At 42.2% G+C, this 18367-nt stretch overlaps 3 protein-coding genes across 3 annotated transcripts; 2 read left to right on the top strand and 1 right to left on the bottom strand.

Moving 5' to 3' along the window:
- Positions 1 to 3890: 3890 nt before the first annotated feature.
- enpp4 (ectonucleotide pyrophosphatase/phosphodiesterase 4) lies at positions 3891 to 10742 on the bottom strand. The gene is made up of 8 exons (XM_034608545.1): positions 10646 to 10742; positions 9184 to 9421; positions 8753 to 9046; positions 8486 to 8590; positions 7806 to 8004; positions 7555 to 7728; positions 6728 to 6997; positions 3891 to 6511 (listed from the first exon to the last, which is right to left on the bottom strand). Exons 2-8 carry the CDS (start codon positions 9418 to 9420, stop codon positions 6417 to 6419), a joined length of 1374 nt encoding a protein of 457 aa, XP_034464436.1. The 5' UTR covers position 9421; positions 10646 to 10742; the 3' UTR covers positions 3891 to 6416.
- On the top strand, positions 10575 to 13016 carry LOC117778600 (uncharacterized protein DDB_G0271670-like). Its single transcript, XM_034614322.1, has 2 exons — positions 10575 to 10662; positions 12295 to 13016. The coding sequence occupies exons 1-2, from the start codon at positions 10575 to 10577 to the stop codon at positions 13014 to 13016; spliced, it is 810 nt and encodes a 269-aa protein (XP_034470213.1).
- A 1140-nt stretch (positions 13017 to 14156) lies between these two features.
- On the top strand, positions 14157 to 18162 carry clic5a (chloride intracellular channel 5a). Its single transcript, XM_034608634.1, has 6 exons — positions 14157 to 14462; positions 15391 to 15500; positions 16304 to 16429; positions 16506 to 16612; positions 16702 to 16883; positions 16965 to 18162. Exons 1-6 carry the CDS (start codon positions 14406 to 14408, stop codon positions 17127 to 17129), a joined length of 747 nt encoding a protein of 248 aa, XP_034464525.1. The 5' UTR covers positions 14157 to 14405; the 3' UTR covers positions 17130 to 18162.
- Positions 18163 to 18367: the final 205 nt, after the last annotated feature.

Here is an 18367-nt window from a genome sequence, read left to right on the forward strand (position 1 = left end):
CAATTGCCGAGGCCCTCCCGATGACTTGTCTCCTCTTTGTGCCGCGTCCAGCATCGCCTCCTCCAAAGCCGCCCACGGCTGAGCTGTGATGAGTCGCTTATTATTTATTTTTCTGTTTGTTTATCCCTGTAATCCAAGCTGTTACATTGGCAGGCGACAACAAATGAGCCGAGTTTATCAGTCATCAGCCCGTCGACGGGAGCGTCGCTCTGGAAATCTTGCGCCGTAATCGGGCCGCCTTACCGCAGCTTGGCGGCGAGGGGGGACAAGGGGTTTGGAAAGTGGTGAAAGAGCCGTTCGATGCTTCACAACAAGCGGTAGAGCAGGTGAAACCCGGCCATGAGCCATTTCAGATACTCCTCTGCTCTTATTCCAAGAGGATTGAGCAGGTGGAGGAGAAGAGTGGATGAATTGTGTTAAAAGGGGTAGTTCGACATATTGTGTTGTGTTTCTTGTCCAGATTGGTCAAATAACACATTTCTCCAGGTGGACAACAGGCTGAAAGCTGCTTTTTGGGGTTTCCTGGGCTGAATTACTGAGAAAATTATAACTTGATTGGAATCCCTCCTTTTTTAGCTTCTAATGTCCGAGGATTTGGTGATTTTGAGTAATCTGAATGATACAATACACATTTTTTTAGATGTCACCTTCAAAATGGACTTCCGGTGGTTCAAATTAGAGTAGCCTAAGAAAAAATAGCATTTTCCAACTCTGACAAGTACTCGACTATCAGCGGACACAGAAAACAGAAAGTATGGTCAACCCTTAACAGTGGGAACCAGCTGATATCAAACAGAGTCCAGGAGACTGGCACAAACATGTTGAAGTATCCCTTTAAGCGCAAACATGAACAAGGAGCGAGCTTGCATTACTTTTTTCCGCGGTGCTAGTTGATTTAAAAACAAATAGATAGCTGCAGACTGGCAAGTAGCTTTAGTGCGAACGCGCGACAGACGCAGCAGTGTTCATATGGTGCAACGCGCTCGAGCTCAAGAGTCGATTGGCTGCTAATCCCACTTCATATGGTGCAAATATAAAAAAAACACACATGTACTTATGGTGCAATAAGGGCAGATTGTCTCTTTGAATTGAGTACTGCCTTCAGTTATCGGCCAAGGCTGTGCCAAAGGCTCCGTCCAAACGGACAACTGCTCTTCCTGTCCTGCAGAAGCTATGCAAGTCTCCGACGCAGGGAGATGTGCTTAGTGTACATGCTCACACACACAAACACACACACACACACATAAACACACACACAGGGTTTTCTTCCGCAGCAGCGAGATATGCTTAGTACACACACACAATTAGAAGTAGTGTAACAACATGGGAGATGTCCCTACCTCACCTCTGACACACACACTGACACACTGATGTCCAATAGTCCCTCACCCCTTTATAATTTGGGAACAATATTCATATGGTGCTATTGAGTCAAGCTGGGTGGTTTTTGTATAGTTGTGGTTACAGTGGTAAGAAGAATTTAGCCAAATATGTTTAGAAAAGTGTGTGAAGAGTGTTTCACATTAAGATTGATCGAATGGTGTAATTCAATCAATCCGACTCCTCGTGTGGAGAGTGTACGTAAAAAAACAGCAACACCTTCCGTCCCTGTGGGAAAAAGCAACAATGCCTTAACCGCTCGACACAAAGTGGAGGTGGGTTATTTCCTTTGATGGTTACGTGCAAAAACATCGGGAAGGTGGTGATTGCTTTAGGTACACACTCCAAACTGGACATGCGCTGTACGTTCAGGGTGTTGGAGCACAGACGTCAAGAGGAAAACAGCGTATCATGTTAGCTCGTTGTCCTAAAAGCCGAACACGTGCCATTTAGAGAACACAGTCGGGCATTTTCAGTTCGTAATCGTGAATTTCTTGCATGAATGTTCTAGATTTGAGGGCCAACGTGCTCCTATAGGAAAATAAAAGGTTACTACAGAGGTTTGAAGAGTCACAGCTTCGTATGTGCTTCTGGGTTGTTAGAGGGATATTAATGCTGAGCTCCGAGAGCAGCTGTCCCACCGGCATCCACCCCCCCCCCCGACGCTGACCCCTCACCCGCCCCCTTTGCACCTCGAGCTCCAGCCAATCAGAGATCAGGTTTAACACAGCCAAATCAGGTTTGACACAACCAAAAAAACAATATACAGTTCCTTCTTTGTATGGAACCAATCACGTGTGGCGTTCAGACTCGGTTGTAGCCTCAGAAACTGCAGGTGTCATCCCCATTTTTGATTCAGGTTCCATCCAATCCATGAATCCAGACTCTGCAGTCGAGTCTGCACGCTGCAAATGATGAGTTTCTTCTCTTTACTCAAAAAAAAAACAAACAACCGCAGCCTTAACCCGGCCCACTCTGGAGGAAATGAAGATCCAGTCAGTTATTGTATGGCTACACATCCGCACCTATGCAAGGTTGCAGGCAAGAAAAGTTCTGGGCTTTGGAAAACCTTTACAAATAGATACCACATCACTGTACTCTTGTTTTTATCATGACTTTCAGCCTTTGGAGGTGATTCAAGTGTTAAATGTGCAACGATGTAACCATTTGTTTGAATTCTTTGTAGGTTTTTCTGTGTTTATGTTCATTTTTATGCTTTTAATTTATTATTTTTCTCTCAATCAAGTTTGTTGATGGGATCAAATTAGTCAGAAAACTGTGTAATGCTTCTTGACCTTGGAGTCCAGAGGTCAAGATTCATGATGGATGCAACCTCCCGACTGAGAAATGTGCATCTGATTGAAAGAATCCACACAAAAGTTCCATTATCAGGGTCTGCAAAGCATATGAGGCCTGTAGTTAGGATGTGTGTGTGAGCATGTGTGACTTGTGTGTGCGTGTCTGTATTAGTGATGCTTCATATGCGTTTTCTTTAAGCCAAAGTTTGACTTGCTTGGTCCAGAGCTGCGAGAGGAGCATCGTCACTCATCTTGGTTTCGTAGAACTCGAGGCCCAGACGCTGTTTCTGACCTCAGACCAGTTTCAACCAGATCTGAGTTCAACTGCAATTGAAATCCTGACGTTTGGTTTGGCACAAATACACAAATTCTGTGACTGAAGGTGATTTTCCGTGGTTCGACTCAGATCTGGTCACTAAAAGCACAGAGCCGGGTCGAATCGAACCTGAACGTGGACGTACCTGTAAGATGTACCATGAGCTTTTACTTTGTCACTATGTTCTTCAGCTTGAGAAAAAAAGAAAAAAAAAGTAGCTCTAGAGAATTCGATGTGCAAAAGTAGCTTTGATTTTCTGTGGTTGGCCTTTTGATTGTAAATACCTTCTTCTGGTAATCCTCCTATGTTCCATGAGTTCGCGTAGATGGCTCGTTCAAATGTACCGATAGTAAATGTTCTTTATAAATAACCCAGAATGTACGACGAGAGGAGAAAAATACGGCTTGACTGGAAACTGTGTTTTCGTAGGAGTCTGTGCCATCGTGTTGTCTTGAGTATAAGCACACCGATATTACATGTTTAGGCAGGATGACGTTTTTGGAGGTGATCTGCCAGACGGCCGTCAAAGAAGAGAAACTATCCCTTCAAAAAATTGTTTAATTAAACAACAAACTTTTAAAATGATTGCGTAAAAGCATCTTTAAAACTCTCAAATTGACATGTTAAATCTAATTGGTGAAATTTGTACAAAAATTCAACTTACTCCCTTTGCCGCTTCTGTTAATCTTTATATTTAGCGTACAAGCGATGTACAATTTTTCCAAATCGAACTCTCGGCAAGAAATTGAATGTTTCCCAAACGATTATTTTCAAGGTTGCGAGCTCCCGCAAATTAAATTCCATTGGCTTTTCGTCAGCGGCCGTCTGGCTCACACCTCCCGACTTCACCACAGAAACGATGGCTGTCGTCATCAACCGTGTTCAAACCGCTCCTGCGTCAGCTCATTAACATAAATACAAAAAAACCACCATTCAGGGAATCTTCCGCTCTTTGGAGGCATTCTCAAATTCACACCGAATGTTTCCGACCAACCGTAAAGCGACAGAAACCAGAAGCTCTGATGTCTCTGGTTTGTGTTTTCAAGTACAAGGATTAGAGTTGAATGATATTTTCAGTGGCTCCAGGCGGCCAGCGTTAGGAAATACGTTATTTTTGTTACAATACCTCCTGAAAAATAAAGTCTATTTATCTGTGAAGAAACAAAGATTTACAGTGATACCAATACAGTAACTACATAGAAATGATGACAGATTTTAAATGATATAAAAACGGATATAAATGGAAAACATGTACAGTCCATTTGGTTTGGAACATGATACAGAAATGTATGTGTCAGTATTGAGTTTGATTTTATATATTTACCATTTTATTACATTGTAACATTGTGACTGCTATGGAGAAAAAAAAAAAAAGAATATAAAGGAATATAAATTAATTTTTCCAAACGCGTGTCGATCTTTCTTTCCATTTATTCCTACGTTGCTTTGAGTAACCAAACAGAAAGTCAGACTTTCGATGAGATTTATTTGAAATTGCATAGTTCAGTACACATCTCAACCCAGGAAATCAGTAACTTTAATGATCCAACATGATAAATATGATTATTTTGAGACTCAAAGCCTCTTTTTGACTATTGAGGTGTAAAACTGAGTAACAATATAACATGGCAAGAGTTTGGATGTGGACTTTTTTCCCTTAGTTTCAGTTGAATGATGCACTTTTACACACACACACACACACACACACACACACACACACATAAAAAACCCTAAACACACTGCATGTGACGTTCTGTAGTGTGGCTGTTGTCAACAAATCCTATAAAAAGACCAAAACCAACAATGTGTTAGTGTATTTTTTGGTCTCGCTGAAGCGCTCAGGCTCAAGTGTACGACCGAGTAATGGGGCCATATTGATATTAAAAGTTTTACTTTATTCGTATTTTATTTCCCTTTAATTGGCCTAACACTCCGACATACAAGTCAAAAACAAAAACACAAAGTAATGTCCTAAAAACATCTGGTCACTGCAGAATTGAGCAAAAGTGAGTGAACAGTGTATTTGTATTTCTCTTTTAATTAAGTTTGTACATAATAAGAAGAAATACTTTTATCATCAAGTACTGCAAACGTGATTTCTACCTAATATACTATAATTTTATTAAAAAAATAAATAAAACACTTATTGAGATGATTTCAGATTGTATCAGTTTACCAAATAAAACAGTAACAGTTCAAAATAAAATAAATGAACACAATCATAAGAATTTCTACATCAGTAAGGGTTTTCTCATTGCACAAGAAACATTTGTAACTGGCTCCCTCTTCTGACAAAAAAGCTAAACTACACTAAACACTATACATACAAAAATCTCATAAAATGAAGTTTCCTTCAGTTCCCGCAGAAATATATTAAATAAATATCTTAAATCAGTAGCATCTATAAAATCTAAAAAGAGTTTTCCTCAGAACACCACTGGTTTTCTCGTCACAGGTTCAAGTCTCTCGTAAAATGATTGTTTTCTTACAGCAGTAACATTATGAAGAATTAAATAACCACCACTACTATTCGCTATTATTTCCTACAGCTGTTTGTACAACTTCACATCTGGGGGCGTACGCACAAACATCCCCTCAGAAGGATTTCTAGTAAGGAGTCGTGGAAACTCAGAACTTGCTGGTTTGTTGTGACCTACTCTTTAAAAAAGTTCTGATCCAAAATATGTAAAAATAAACAATCACATGAAACATATACATCAAATATATAAATATCTCTTGCACGGAATGGGCGTGATATCAATAAGCCTAATCATAAAGTTTAGTCTCCTTTAAGACATGACGTGATTATGAATAGGCTATTTTAACTATAAATTAATCAGGAATAGCCCATTTAAAAGTGGCCTAAAAGTAGTACTAAGGTAGTACTAGCCTAAAATTACTACTTTTAGTAGTAATTTTGCAAACAGGGCTACAAGTGCTGATACTCGTTTTATTCATTTGCTGGTTATTTTAATACTTAATCTATTTGAAATTAAAGGTAATTAAAGCATCTGTGCTTGGAATATTTTGGCTTCGTTTATTGACAGATGACCAGTAACTGTTTGCTCAATTAGTTGACAAGCACAAAACCATTAAAATGCCTCTGTTACAGTGCAGGCAAAGACACAGCTGTGGGAGAATACATGTGGTTTGTAGTTTAAAGGTGAATGGATAAATTCTTTGAAATTCATCAGTAGTAACACCTCTGTGTACATGGAAGCTTTCTGAATACAGCCGGTGGGTCTGTTGGCCTGAAGGCTTTATAAACAGCAGCTCCTTCTACTGCACGTTTGTGTATTCACATGCATGCTGTGCAGCCATGCCTGGTGAAATCTAGGGCGGCGGCCTGAGTGGGTTAAGTGCAAGTACCTATTGGAGCTCAAATAGGTGACGCAGATCTGTGACGCTCGGGTCTGACTGGTTTACTCAAACAGGGGTTCTTCATCGTCGTCCACCTGCAGCCTCTGGAAAGGTTGGGAGCGTGACTGCCGGTAGTTTCGCCGCCACCTGAAAAGTACTGAAGAGACAAGTCCTGTTAGTTTGTTGATCAGTTCATGATATGCAGATCATTCTTTTATAGTTAAAATGAAGAAACAAATAACCCCTTTGTGGAGTCCCCCAGGGTTCGATTCTGGGTCCCCTTTTTATGTAATATCCACATGCTAACTCTGGGGTTTGCATTATGCATTGATATAACAAATATTAATATACTGTTGCGATCCTTTGGACTTACGGATGATTGTGGCGAGTACCAGTAAGATGCCCAGCACCAGGCTGATCACCAGGGTGAGGTCCCCGCAGGCCTCAGCTGCCAGGAGGCAGCGAGCCTGGCTCAGGCTGCCGTTGTTGGGCTGTGGGGGCACCGACAGCAGATGGCACATGAGAGGGTAAATGTCCACGCTCTTTAAATTGCTGATTCGATAACCTTCACGGAAGCTGGGCCCCGCCGCTGCCATGAAGGGGTGCATGCTGGGTAGGGTGTTGTCATAGCCGTGATCGCCCACTGAGGGAGAGAAGAAGAGGAAGAGCTAGTGGGTGGGGCTACAGTCTCTTTAAATGTATATTTGTTTATTAGTAATAATATTTTGTATTGAAACTTCTAACTTTTAAACTAAAGAAAAGTACATCTTCCAGTATGACTAAAATCAATGAGACATGTTGTCCAACTAGATTAAGGACACACAGATCTGCAGACACCCAATGTATTTGTCTACCGATCAACTTAAAAAGAACTTGATGTCTTATATCCTATTAACATTCCCAGCAGGGAAAACTTTAATCTTTCAGCCAAACATTACCTGAGGTGTTCAGGTGATTTAAACATTTACATATCAAACATTTATGAACCCATTCATTTTGTTTTTTCCATCCAGAAGGTTTTTCCTGTCGAACAGTCGTGTTTGATTATTCAGTTGCGACTTGTATTAGTTTGTCACAACCTCCAGTTTAATGGAAAACAAAGGTGATGTAACCTGGGACAGATACACACACACACACACATCACATGTAAACAAACATCTATTGATGAAAGATGTAATAACACATAACTGAGAGACCTACTTCTCGACAGCGTGTTCCCCCGCTGCACTATGCTCCAGCCCTCATCAGCAACCAGGATGATTGGCTGGATACGTTCGTTGTTCCGGTAGTGCAGCCTATCAGGGATGTCCGACTTCAGATATGCTGTCATGTGGGCGTGGCACGTTCTCAGCAGAGTGAAGAGTGTCTTTGGATCTGCACAGGAACACACGGTTCTGTGAATATTTCATGAGGAACCGTCGTCGCATGTTAGCTGATGTGAACCTGGTTACCTTTATGTGGGATGAGGGCTGCGACGGGCGAGCTGTCCACCAGCGTGTAGTCGTCAGGGTGGATGCAGTCGTCCAGCCGTATGAGGCGCTCGGTCGACAGCTGAGCCATTCCGTGGTCGCTGGTTATTATGACGTTGATGCGACCCCAGAGGCCATTGTACTTCAGCTTCGACACCAGCAGGCCGATGTTGTCGTCAACCTGTCAAGCCAATCTTTGAGTCAAAGTAGTTCTGCTGAAATTTAATTAACCATCAAATGTGATAAGACACGCTTACTAAATGTCACTATTCCATTTTCACTAAAACTTTGGATGGAAATTCTGCTGCTGCTGCTGCGAGGGATGTGGGTAAACTCACCAAAGACACAAGTGCATGTATGTAAAACCTAATAATGATAAAAACTAATATTGTCTTAACTAAAAACCTGATAAATGTCTCAAAATGGAATAAAGCTAAACTTAATGTTGTTGCATCACAGATAGTAGGAAACCCTTCTACGTTTGGTCTGTTCAATAGTTAAGCTGCTATTGTAAATAGTTGCACAGGCGTCACCCAACGTTATCAGTTAACTTGTGAAAATAGCCCTAGAGTCAGCAAACAAAGGATAGAGCTGAGCGTACAACAAGGAATATTTTGAGTGAGGATCAAAGTGAGTTTGTAAATGTTATCAGATGACTGTACCTCTTTCAGCACTTTGGTCATGACGGCGGTGTTTTCTGGGCCGTATTTGTGGCCCGACTTGTCCGGCTCCTCCCAGTAGAGAGCGGCGAACTTCACTCCCGGCTCCTGGAGGAAAAGATATGATCCAAACTGTCAGATTACAGGTGCTGTCCCTTCCAAGACGAATGTTACGGCCTTGAGGACATTGATGAGCAAACGAAAAGAAGTTGAAATGCAGCGTAATGACGCTTTAACTAAAAAGTTATATGTCACACAAAGCACGTCTACCTTTTCATTTCCCAGCAGCCACTTTGTCACGTTCCCTATCCGCTGCCGGAACGTCACGTTAAAGTCATAGGGCAGGAAGTGTGTCGGTGTGCGGCTGCTGATGAGCACGTCGGAGCCGGGCCACATCATGGCCGCCGTCTTGTAGCCGGAGTCCAGCGCCGTGATCCACAGGGGCTGCGCTTTGCTCCACCACATCGGGTCCTGGTCTTGGCCGGCGTGGAAGTGCTTGTGGCTGACGGGGTCGTACATGTTACTGGCCACGATACCGTGGGACTCAGCGTATAGCCCTGTCACCTTGGGAAAAAAAACAATGTCAAATATACATTGCATATATATTTATGGATTTGTGTTCCTTCTATTAAGCAGTTTAAGACCTTCCATATTTACTAGTTTTACTTTATCAGGAAAACAGCTGCGAGCAGCAGGGTTACCAGGGTGTAGTGGTTGGGAAAGGTCTTGGTGATGAAGACGTTGGTGAGCTGCTCCACCAGGACCCCCTGGCTGTACAGGAGCTTCAGGTTCGGCATGGGGAACCTCTGCAGGTAGTCTGCCCGGAAACCGTCGAACGACACCATCAGCAATGGCAGAGGGCCCTGCTGAGCCTCGTCGCCGCCTGCGACTGAGGCTGTGACGCCACACAGGAGGCCCAGTAGCACTTTTAGTAACATCCTGAAAAGATTTAAACAAAAAACAAGAATCTTGTCATGCCAGCAGCTGTGGGGGGGGCTCTATATAGCCACTGCTGTACAGGTGGTGCAGACCAAAACAAAGGTTTTAGAGTTAAGCTACAAAAAAAGAAAAAGGAACTAAGACATCTGGCTACACAACGTACACATGTACACATACAGAATGACAGCGAGAAAGTGAGAATTGTATTTCTGTCAAATATCTCTTGGCACTTCCTTAATCTCTCAGGGAAATGAGACTTACTTCACACTGCACCTGCTGGCAACTTCAAAACCTTCCAGACCAATCTTATAGTAAAACTGAGCGAGCAATAGCTTCAGTAGTTGAACATGAGACACTGGACTGTCTCATCCAAGAGGATTCTTAGGTTCTGGTTTGAAGAAAGAGTGAAAGAAACCACCACTCAATGTTTTTGAAGGCCTGCTCAACTCATTTTCTCATTTGCTTTCTGAATTAAGGGGAGTTAAGCAACTGTCAAAAGTAAATATCACAAGCTGTGATCTCAGAGACGCAATCGGAGGAAATCTCAAGGAATTAGATTACATAATTGGACGTGACTCAAATATGGAGACATTGAATTTCGACTGAAGTGCTGTGAACTCAGGAGGAAATAAATGAATTAATCTCTAAATTTGGATCCATCAGCAATTAAGTAATTAAGTTAACATTAATATCCAGAAGTAAATTCTACCCTTTACACATGTTATCCCTCCGTCATCGAATCTGTCTCATACTTATTGATGATACAATTTAAATTAAGTACAATCAATACAATTCAAACCTGTGTTCACTGTGAATATGTGATGATTTAAAACATGGGGACCAATGTGTCTGTGCAAATAAATGTGTGATCCCACTAAACAGGTCTCACACACACGCACGCACGCACGCGCACGCGCGCACACACACACACACACACACACACACGATCAGGAAGTGACAGGTGAAAAGAAGAAACACAAGTACACAACAGTTTCTAAACAATAACTTAATAACTTAAAGTGACTCTTAATAATATAATAATATTAAAAACACATCCCAGACTAAGAATGTGTGACATGAAATTAGCAATAACAAAGTTTATGAGTTTCCCTTATGGGTAGAAACAGCTGATTTAGCCCATGTTAGCTTGCTAATGTCGCAGCTAACGTGGCTCCGGGGGAGCCAGCGGTGCCTCGGCGGTGGTGGTCGGCGGGACGCGGTTACCTGTCAGCGGGCAGACGGTAGACTTCCTCCTCCTCACCGGACCGGTGGTGAAACTTCTCTCACAGCAGCCTCATGAATGAACTTCCTCAAAAACACACGCGACGCACTAGCATCGAGCTAACTAGCATTAGTCCTGTCAACGTCCTGTTAGGCATTTCAGAATAAACCCCTCTTTGAAACTCGTCTTACTATACTTTAAGATTACCGCCATTTTTAGTCTTATTTCTCACGTAAATACCAACTAAACTCTTCACGCATAATTAATATAGATTTTAAAATCTTCAAACTGTTATATTTATGAGTTTCTAAAATACACTGCTTTTATTTTGATGTAAAACCTGTATGTCTTTTATCTTGTTGCCGCAAACTTGACGTCACCCTCCACTGAGGTTGTAACTGGATTGACAGGTGAAGCGGCCAATCAGCGTCCAGATAAACAAAAAGGTGGCATTGTGAAATGCAGGATGTGGTGGAATGAAAAGTTTCACTAACTCGTGTATTTCTGTTGAAAATGAGCAAATCTTTTAACTTTACAGAAGCTGACGATTCTATGTCAATAAACATTAAAGTAGCTCAGGGTTGCGGCTGTAGATTCAAGTGAAATCACTGCAAAACTATGCCAGCTGTGACACATTAAATGAGTCTAAATTAGAAATGCATGACCGAGACAATGGCTGTCAGAGTCCTTAAACCTCGTGTTGTGTCACAAAGTGATCGTCCTTAAGAAAGTGAGCGTCGGTCCGTGGAAAAGTGAGTTAAAGTTATTAAAACTGATAAAAAAGAATTGGATTGGTTACAATCTCGGACCTGAGATAAAATAATGAGGTCATAAGGACGCTTGCCAAGATGTAATTGCTTCACAACAGTGAAGGTGAAACAAGTCGTCTGCCAGATTACGCTCTAAACTGCAAACACTTCTTTGGCCGCTAATGTGATTCTTCGATTACAAGTAACGCTAACAACACCAAGACATGATGGTAACTGTACGTACAAGTTATGATCCAAATGAAAGCAGCTGTAGACGTGTAAAAAACAGAGTCGTACAGCTGAAGAGGCGGCACACTTGCTTTTTGGCACACGCTCGGAAATAAGTTGCGCTGCCGGTTATCAAACCCAATGCCAAAGTCCTTGTGGAGTGTGTCTTCTGTTGAATGCCTGAAATTAAGAGTCACAACCTTAAATACATCACCAGACATGAAGCATAACTTAAAGCAACACTGTGTAACTTTTAGTTAAGTGTTTTTTTAATTAGAGGAAAAACCAACGATGGTGGATATTACCCATGATTCCCATGAATAAATTCACCAAACTCTGTTTAGAATTCTTCATATTTTAAGTTTTCTCGTTGAATATTGAAGATGAGCGCTGGTTTTTAATGACTGTATTAAGTGTTGCTTAAAGGCAGTTGATTTTCATACTTAAATTAAATAAATAAAAAACTGTTGTTTACTGAGCTCAAAGCTGATTTGTGAAAATAGTGGTAACCTGTTGGGATGTGGTAAGATTTTAGTCTCTCATTCACAATATTGCAGCCGATCCTTGAAAAGACACCCAGTATACCTCTGGAGCTACTTGGAATCCATCCCATAATATCATTCATATTAAAACTACTCCAGGTGTATTCTCTGTTGGTTGTGTTCTCCTTTAAGGATCATATCCTGCCATCCCTGTCCAAAGTCCTGGGGTGCTTTTTGATAAGGTTGGCAGCGTTGGAATTGGCTCTCACTCTGCTTCACACCTTGACGTTCACCACCACCCACAGGACGACCTCTGTTTGACTCCTTCGTCCAGGATGGATCCCTGTGAGGAGAACACGTACGAGGCCCCGGAGTTTTACCAGAACCAGTCACCACCTATATACGAAATGAGCGCCGAGGAGGAGTCCTACGTGGATCCCTCAGCAGAGTACGAGAACACCAGACGGGCCCTCAGGAAGGTACCTGTTCCCCCTTCTCTCCCACCGCCTCGCCCTCCCACTGAGGAGAGGCGAGGCAGCTCCTCTTCCTCGTCCTCATCCTCCTCGTCCTCTTCACACGGTGAAGATAGAGGCAAGGGGGAGATGGAGGCCTCTGACAAGGAGGAGGCGGAGGAGAAAGAAGAAGAAGAAGAGAAGATTGAGGTGAGGCAGAGCAGCAAAGACCTCCCTTGGGAGAGTCAGGAGATGGAGGTGGACGGGAGAAACTCATCACGCAGGTCATCGTCCTCATCGTCCTCTTCATCCTCTTCATCGGCGTCTGAGAAGGAACCTGAGGAGAAGCCAGAGCAGGAGAAGGATGAACTGAAGGTCACACTTTATACCAAGGTATACGGGAAGAATGGGATTATTGTATGTGGAGATTCTGAATTGACGTTTTATGCTAAAAATGTGTAGATATACTTCACACACACACACACAAAGTCTTCATGCTCTGACAAACTTTCTTTGATGCGACATGTAGGCCTCATAATTCACAGTCATAACCACTTTCCTATCAGTTGCTAATAAACGTGTGCAAGGTCAGTGGGAGTCTCCTTGTGTGTGTGTGTGTGTGTGTGTGTGTGCATATGTGATATTTGATTGTGGAACATCCAGGTGAGTTGAACTTTATTCCCTATTGTTTGCCCCCCCCACACACACACACACAGAAAAGACTATACATGACGATCTATAAAGAGTAGTGTGTGTGTGTGTGTGTGTGTGTGTGTGTGTGTGTGTGTGTGTGTTGGAGGGGGTTACTCTGCTTCTAAATATAGGTTAAGTTGAACTGACAAGAATGTTCTGACTCAGTGCTGGGATAGTTTCTGTGGCATGGCCATGTGAATTCTAGTGTGTGTGTGTGTGTGTGTTGCTGGATTTCCTGGAAAATCTATTTAATAATAATAGCTTAAAACACACACACACACACACGCACGCACACACACACACACACACACACACACACACACACACACACACACACACACACACACACACACACACACACACACACACACACACACTGAATTCATTACATAATCTGCACATTAAGTCCATTTGCACCGGAGTATACAGGGATCATAAATCTGGCACTTTGAAACCACATAAACCACAGCAATATAACCTCAAGGTCCACAGTTGGCAGCAACTCTGTTCGAGAGGTCTTTTCAAATAGTTTTCAACAACAGTGGAGCTCTAAGAGGAATAAAATACAGTGTATCAGGCTGTGGATACACATAAACCCTGTCTTTTCACAACAATAATAGAAATATCAAATATTCTTTGAGTGTTTAAATGCTGTGTCCCGACTTGGACTTCCCTCTGGTGAGTCTGAGCAGGAGACAATGACTCCTGATGATTCAGAGTCACCCGTTCAGAGCTATAAGAGTCGGTGGATGCGGAGGAGCACCCTTGGGTGACTCTGCCTGCCCTTTCCCACCTCACTGTGTTAGTGCAGTGACACCCCCACGCACAAACCCTCCTCCCCAAGGGGGTTATTTTTGCTTGACACTGTCCCGCCCCACTGCAACACACACACACAGACACACACAGACACACACATACACACACACACACCCTGGCATTCGTCCTCCCTGAAGCTCCTACAGAAGAGCTATGGGACTAAGCAGACTTCACCAACTGGACCTGGAGTAGAATCTGAGACGGCTCTCTCTCTCTGTCTCTCTCTCTCTCACACACACACACACACACACACACACACACACACACACACACACTTAGACACAAACAAATACATCTACACGTTTGTGGAAACAAAACACCCAAAGTGCGTCTCTCTTGACCATGACGGATACGGCCGCTGAGGAGGACAAGGACCCCGATATTGAGCTATTTGTTAAGGTGGGGCTTTTAATATGTGTTTGTGTGTGTGTGTACATATTTATACAAAGTTTACAATCTGCATATCTATAAATAAAGCAACCGTGTGTGTATTTCTATGTTGCGTGTGGCTCCTTTAAGCGTGTGCATGCCATGTTGTTGTTGTTGTTGTGTGCTGATTTTCCGTGTGTTAACCTGATCCCCACGTGCATGAACAATCTCTCCCACTGAATTATTACTGGGATCCTTTCAGTGTTGAGAGCGGCAGGTTATGATGCGTGTGTGTCCCTCAGTGTGTGAAGGAATGCACTTTGTTAATATAGCATGAACATGATGCTCTCTTATAGCCATTATTTTAATATGTCATATATATTGATAAAGTATATTTTGAAATATATCATAAATAAGATCGATACCATTCTCAAACATCATGATTGACAGCTGAGACTGACTCACGATTGGTCGGGCGCGTGTGTCGGCGGGACCTCTCCTTGTGTTCAGGATATTTTGGCTTCATTTCTGGACAGTGAGAGGAAGTGGAGACGTATATGACTATTCATTTAAATATCTTAAAGGCTGGATTAACCTTTGTAGTGACAGTACGGCTGGATGTCAAGGATCCAATGTTATGGCAGGAGAGAAAGTTACACATTATTTCTGTCGCTGACTCACTGCGTCAGTCGGAAAACCACAAGTTCAAATGGGCAGCGAGGCGGCTAATGGAGGCAACGTGGATTATTCATGTTGGATTTGGTGTCACATTACAGTGTCCAGTTACCATTTAGCACACAACACACACACACATGCACAAACACGCTTGCAACAACTCAGATCCAATGATTCTTACATATAGTGATTAATCTGGAGACATGTAATAATAAGACGGAGACACTGGTTGTGTTGTGTACTCGGCTCTAAACTCCATGTTTCTTAATGTGTGTGTTCACAGGCTGGCCAGGACGGAGAGAGCATTGGAAACTGTCCATTCTCTCAGCGCCTCTTCATGATCCTCTGGCTGAAAGGAGTCGTTTTTAATGTGACCACCGTTGACCTCAAGAGGTAACAATAATAATGATAATGTTAATAATAATGATAATAATAATACAACTATTATATTAGCAAAAAATCTGGGAAACTCTAGATAGAGAAAAAATATCAGCTGTAGTTTTATTCAGTCCTATTCGACCCTCGCTTCAACCCAAACCCCAACTACGTCTCCTGACATTTGTAAAATTATTGCATTTTAATTATCGTTTCAAATTAAACGTCCATTAAAGCTGCTAAAATCTGTTTCTATATTAAAAATGAATCAAATATGACTACGAGAAAGTTCTTCAACCTGAATCTACAGCAATCCACAGAATTGGTCTATGGGTTTAAAGAAAATATTAAGTATAAGTTACATTGGCGGTTTTAAATGTCAAATTTCCTGCTTATCCAAATTTAAAATTAAAATTCTGTCGTGTTTGTATATAATTAAAATAAATCCCTCTTAACATAGAGTATATGTGTATTTTCCTTTGTAAACATGTGTAATAGTTTGTTTGAGGAATTTTCACTTCATAAATTACGGCACCTTCCAGTAAAACAGCAAATCATTTAAAAGTATTTTATAGCTTTAAGACATGTATTTTATTACGCTCCTTGCCTGAGTGCTGCTTTTAGAAATACACCAAAGTTCAATGAGCAATCTCTTAAAGGGTCACATTTAAAAAACACTTTAAATTGTATGTGAAGCAGCAGTGAGCCACCACAGAGAGAGAGAGAGAGGAGAATCATTTGTGTCCTGACAGCACTCGTACTGAAGTGATTCATCGCACTATGTAAGGACAAGGTTGTAAAGTGATTCCCTTCTTGATAAGGAAACCAGCCGACCTCCACAACCTGGCCCCGGGGACACACCCGCCCTTCCTCACCTTCCAGGGGGAGGTGCTCACCGACGTCAACAAAATAGAGGAGTACCTGGAGGCCGAGCTGGTGCCACCGAAGTAGGTGTCACGCACAAGCACGCGACAATCGGCGGAATAAAGTACCAACATGAGAACTAACGGCCTTTTTTCTTAGGTATCCCAAACTCGCAGCAAAGAACCGCGAGTCCAACATGGCAGGAAGCGACGTGTTCTCCAGGTTCTCCGCTTATGTGAAAAACACCAGGCCGGATAAGCACAGGGGTACGACTGCTATACACAATCCAATCAAAAGCACTGGTTTACGGGCTTTAATGACCTTTGACCTGGACACGTGTTTCTGTCTGCCTCAGACTTAGAGAAGAGTCTGGACAAGGTCCTGGCGAAGCTGGACGAGTATCTGCTGAGTCCACTTCCTGATGAGGATGAGACGGGACGCCGCAGCGGCAAAGGGGAATCCACTCGCAAATACCTGGACGGGGAGGAGCTGACGCTGGCGGACTGCAACCTTTTGCCCAAGCTCCACGTCGTCAAGGTAACCAGCGTCTGATTGGTTGCGTTTCTCTGAACTCAATAGTGAATTTGTTAACTGAACGGTATTTTCTTTTTATCGCAGGTGGTTGCGAAGAAGTACCGGAACTACGACATCCCGTCGGATTTCAGAGGGGTGTGGCGTTACCTCGGCAACGCCTACAGCCGAGACGAGTTCACCAACACGTGCGCTGCTGATGTGGAAATCGAGCTCGCCTACAAGGACGTGGCCAAGAGGCTGGGGAAGTGAACGCGTCGCGGTCACACTCACTACTTTACTTTTTCTCAAACTAAAATCCTACTTGCGATGAACAGGATGTGTAATTTTTTTAACGCTGATGCTGAAATAAGCTTAAAGTGGTGGGAGTCAGTCCAACGGTCTAATGCCTCTGTAACTGCTTGATGGAGGAGGCCTGATAATAATGGATTGTGGTGATTAAACTGCTCAGAAATGGTGTTAATTTATATTTGTTGAGGTAAAATATGTAATTTTGGAACAAGCACTTCATCCGACCAGTGATTGCAGTAATTTTCAGTCACTTTAGAACGACCTATGTCTGGTTACAGTTAATCTGCTAATTACGCAGGATGCATAAAACAGGGTTTGATCATTTTCCCTGTGTTATTTTTCTGTTTCCAGCCAAAGCGATGTGTCGCCGCCTTGCTTTTCTTAATATCTGACATTAAATTGCACATTTTTTCATCTGCTTTAACTGGTAAAACGAAAGAATACTTTTAAGAATGATTTCCAGCCAAAGTCATTTGTCTTTTATTGGTGTGGTGTCAGCTTCGTGGACTTTGGACATGTCTCTGTCTTCATGAGTAAATGACTCATCTCCTTTAACTACGTCATCCCTTTTACTTTCAATTTTACCTTCAACAGCCCATTTGAATATATTTTCAATTTACTTTCGGATTAAAATGTCAAATTCCATCTGATAAACGAGCCTCTGATGAAAAAGAAAAGTTCACCCCCCTTGTTGTGTTGACGTGTTATTTTAGTACAAACTGATTTAAGTGAATGTAATTTGAATGACAAGTGCCTCAGTGGGCGTCTCCTTTGCCTTCAGCTCTTTATGTCTGTACAGTAAATTATATATATTTGAATATAAGATAAATGGGAATCACTGATGTCGTCTGCTTTCTGAATCTGTGTGATGATAATAAATATGTCTGTAAATGATTATTAGAGATCATTATATTCCTTCTGATGATTAGAACCGCAAACCCCACTGTGTATATGTCACTTGTTGGAATAATAAATCTATTTTCTCAGAGACTGAGCAGCAGAGTTGTTGTTTTTCACTCCAAACTCGTCTGGTCGATTTATGATTTATGTGCGTGCCCATACAAAGGGATGGATATCGACAGCAGCTCTCCAAGCACATCGAGCTGTTGTTGTTGTGTTTGCTCAGTGCAAATGTTCCTCGAGAAGAAATATCAGCGAATAAGTTCGTGGAAACTTTCTTACTGAATCTAAATGTATAT

Source organism: Hippoglossus hippoglossus, chromosome 2, assembly GCF_009819705.1.
Source record: "Hippoglossus hippoglossus isolate fHipHip1 chromosome 2, fHipHip1.pri, whole genome shotgun sequence".
In the NCBI taxonomy this organism is placed as follows: Eukaryota; Metazoa; Chordata; class Actinopteri; order Pleuronectiformes; family Pleuronectidae; genus Hippoglossus; species Hippoglossus hippoglossus.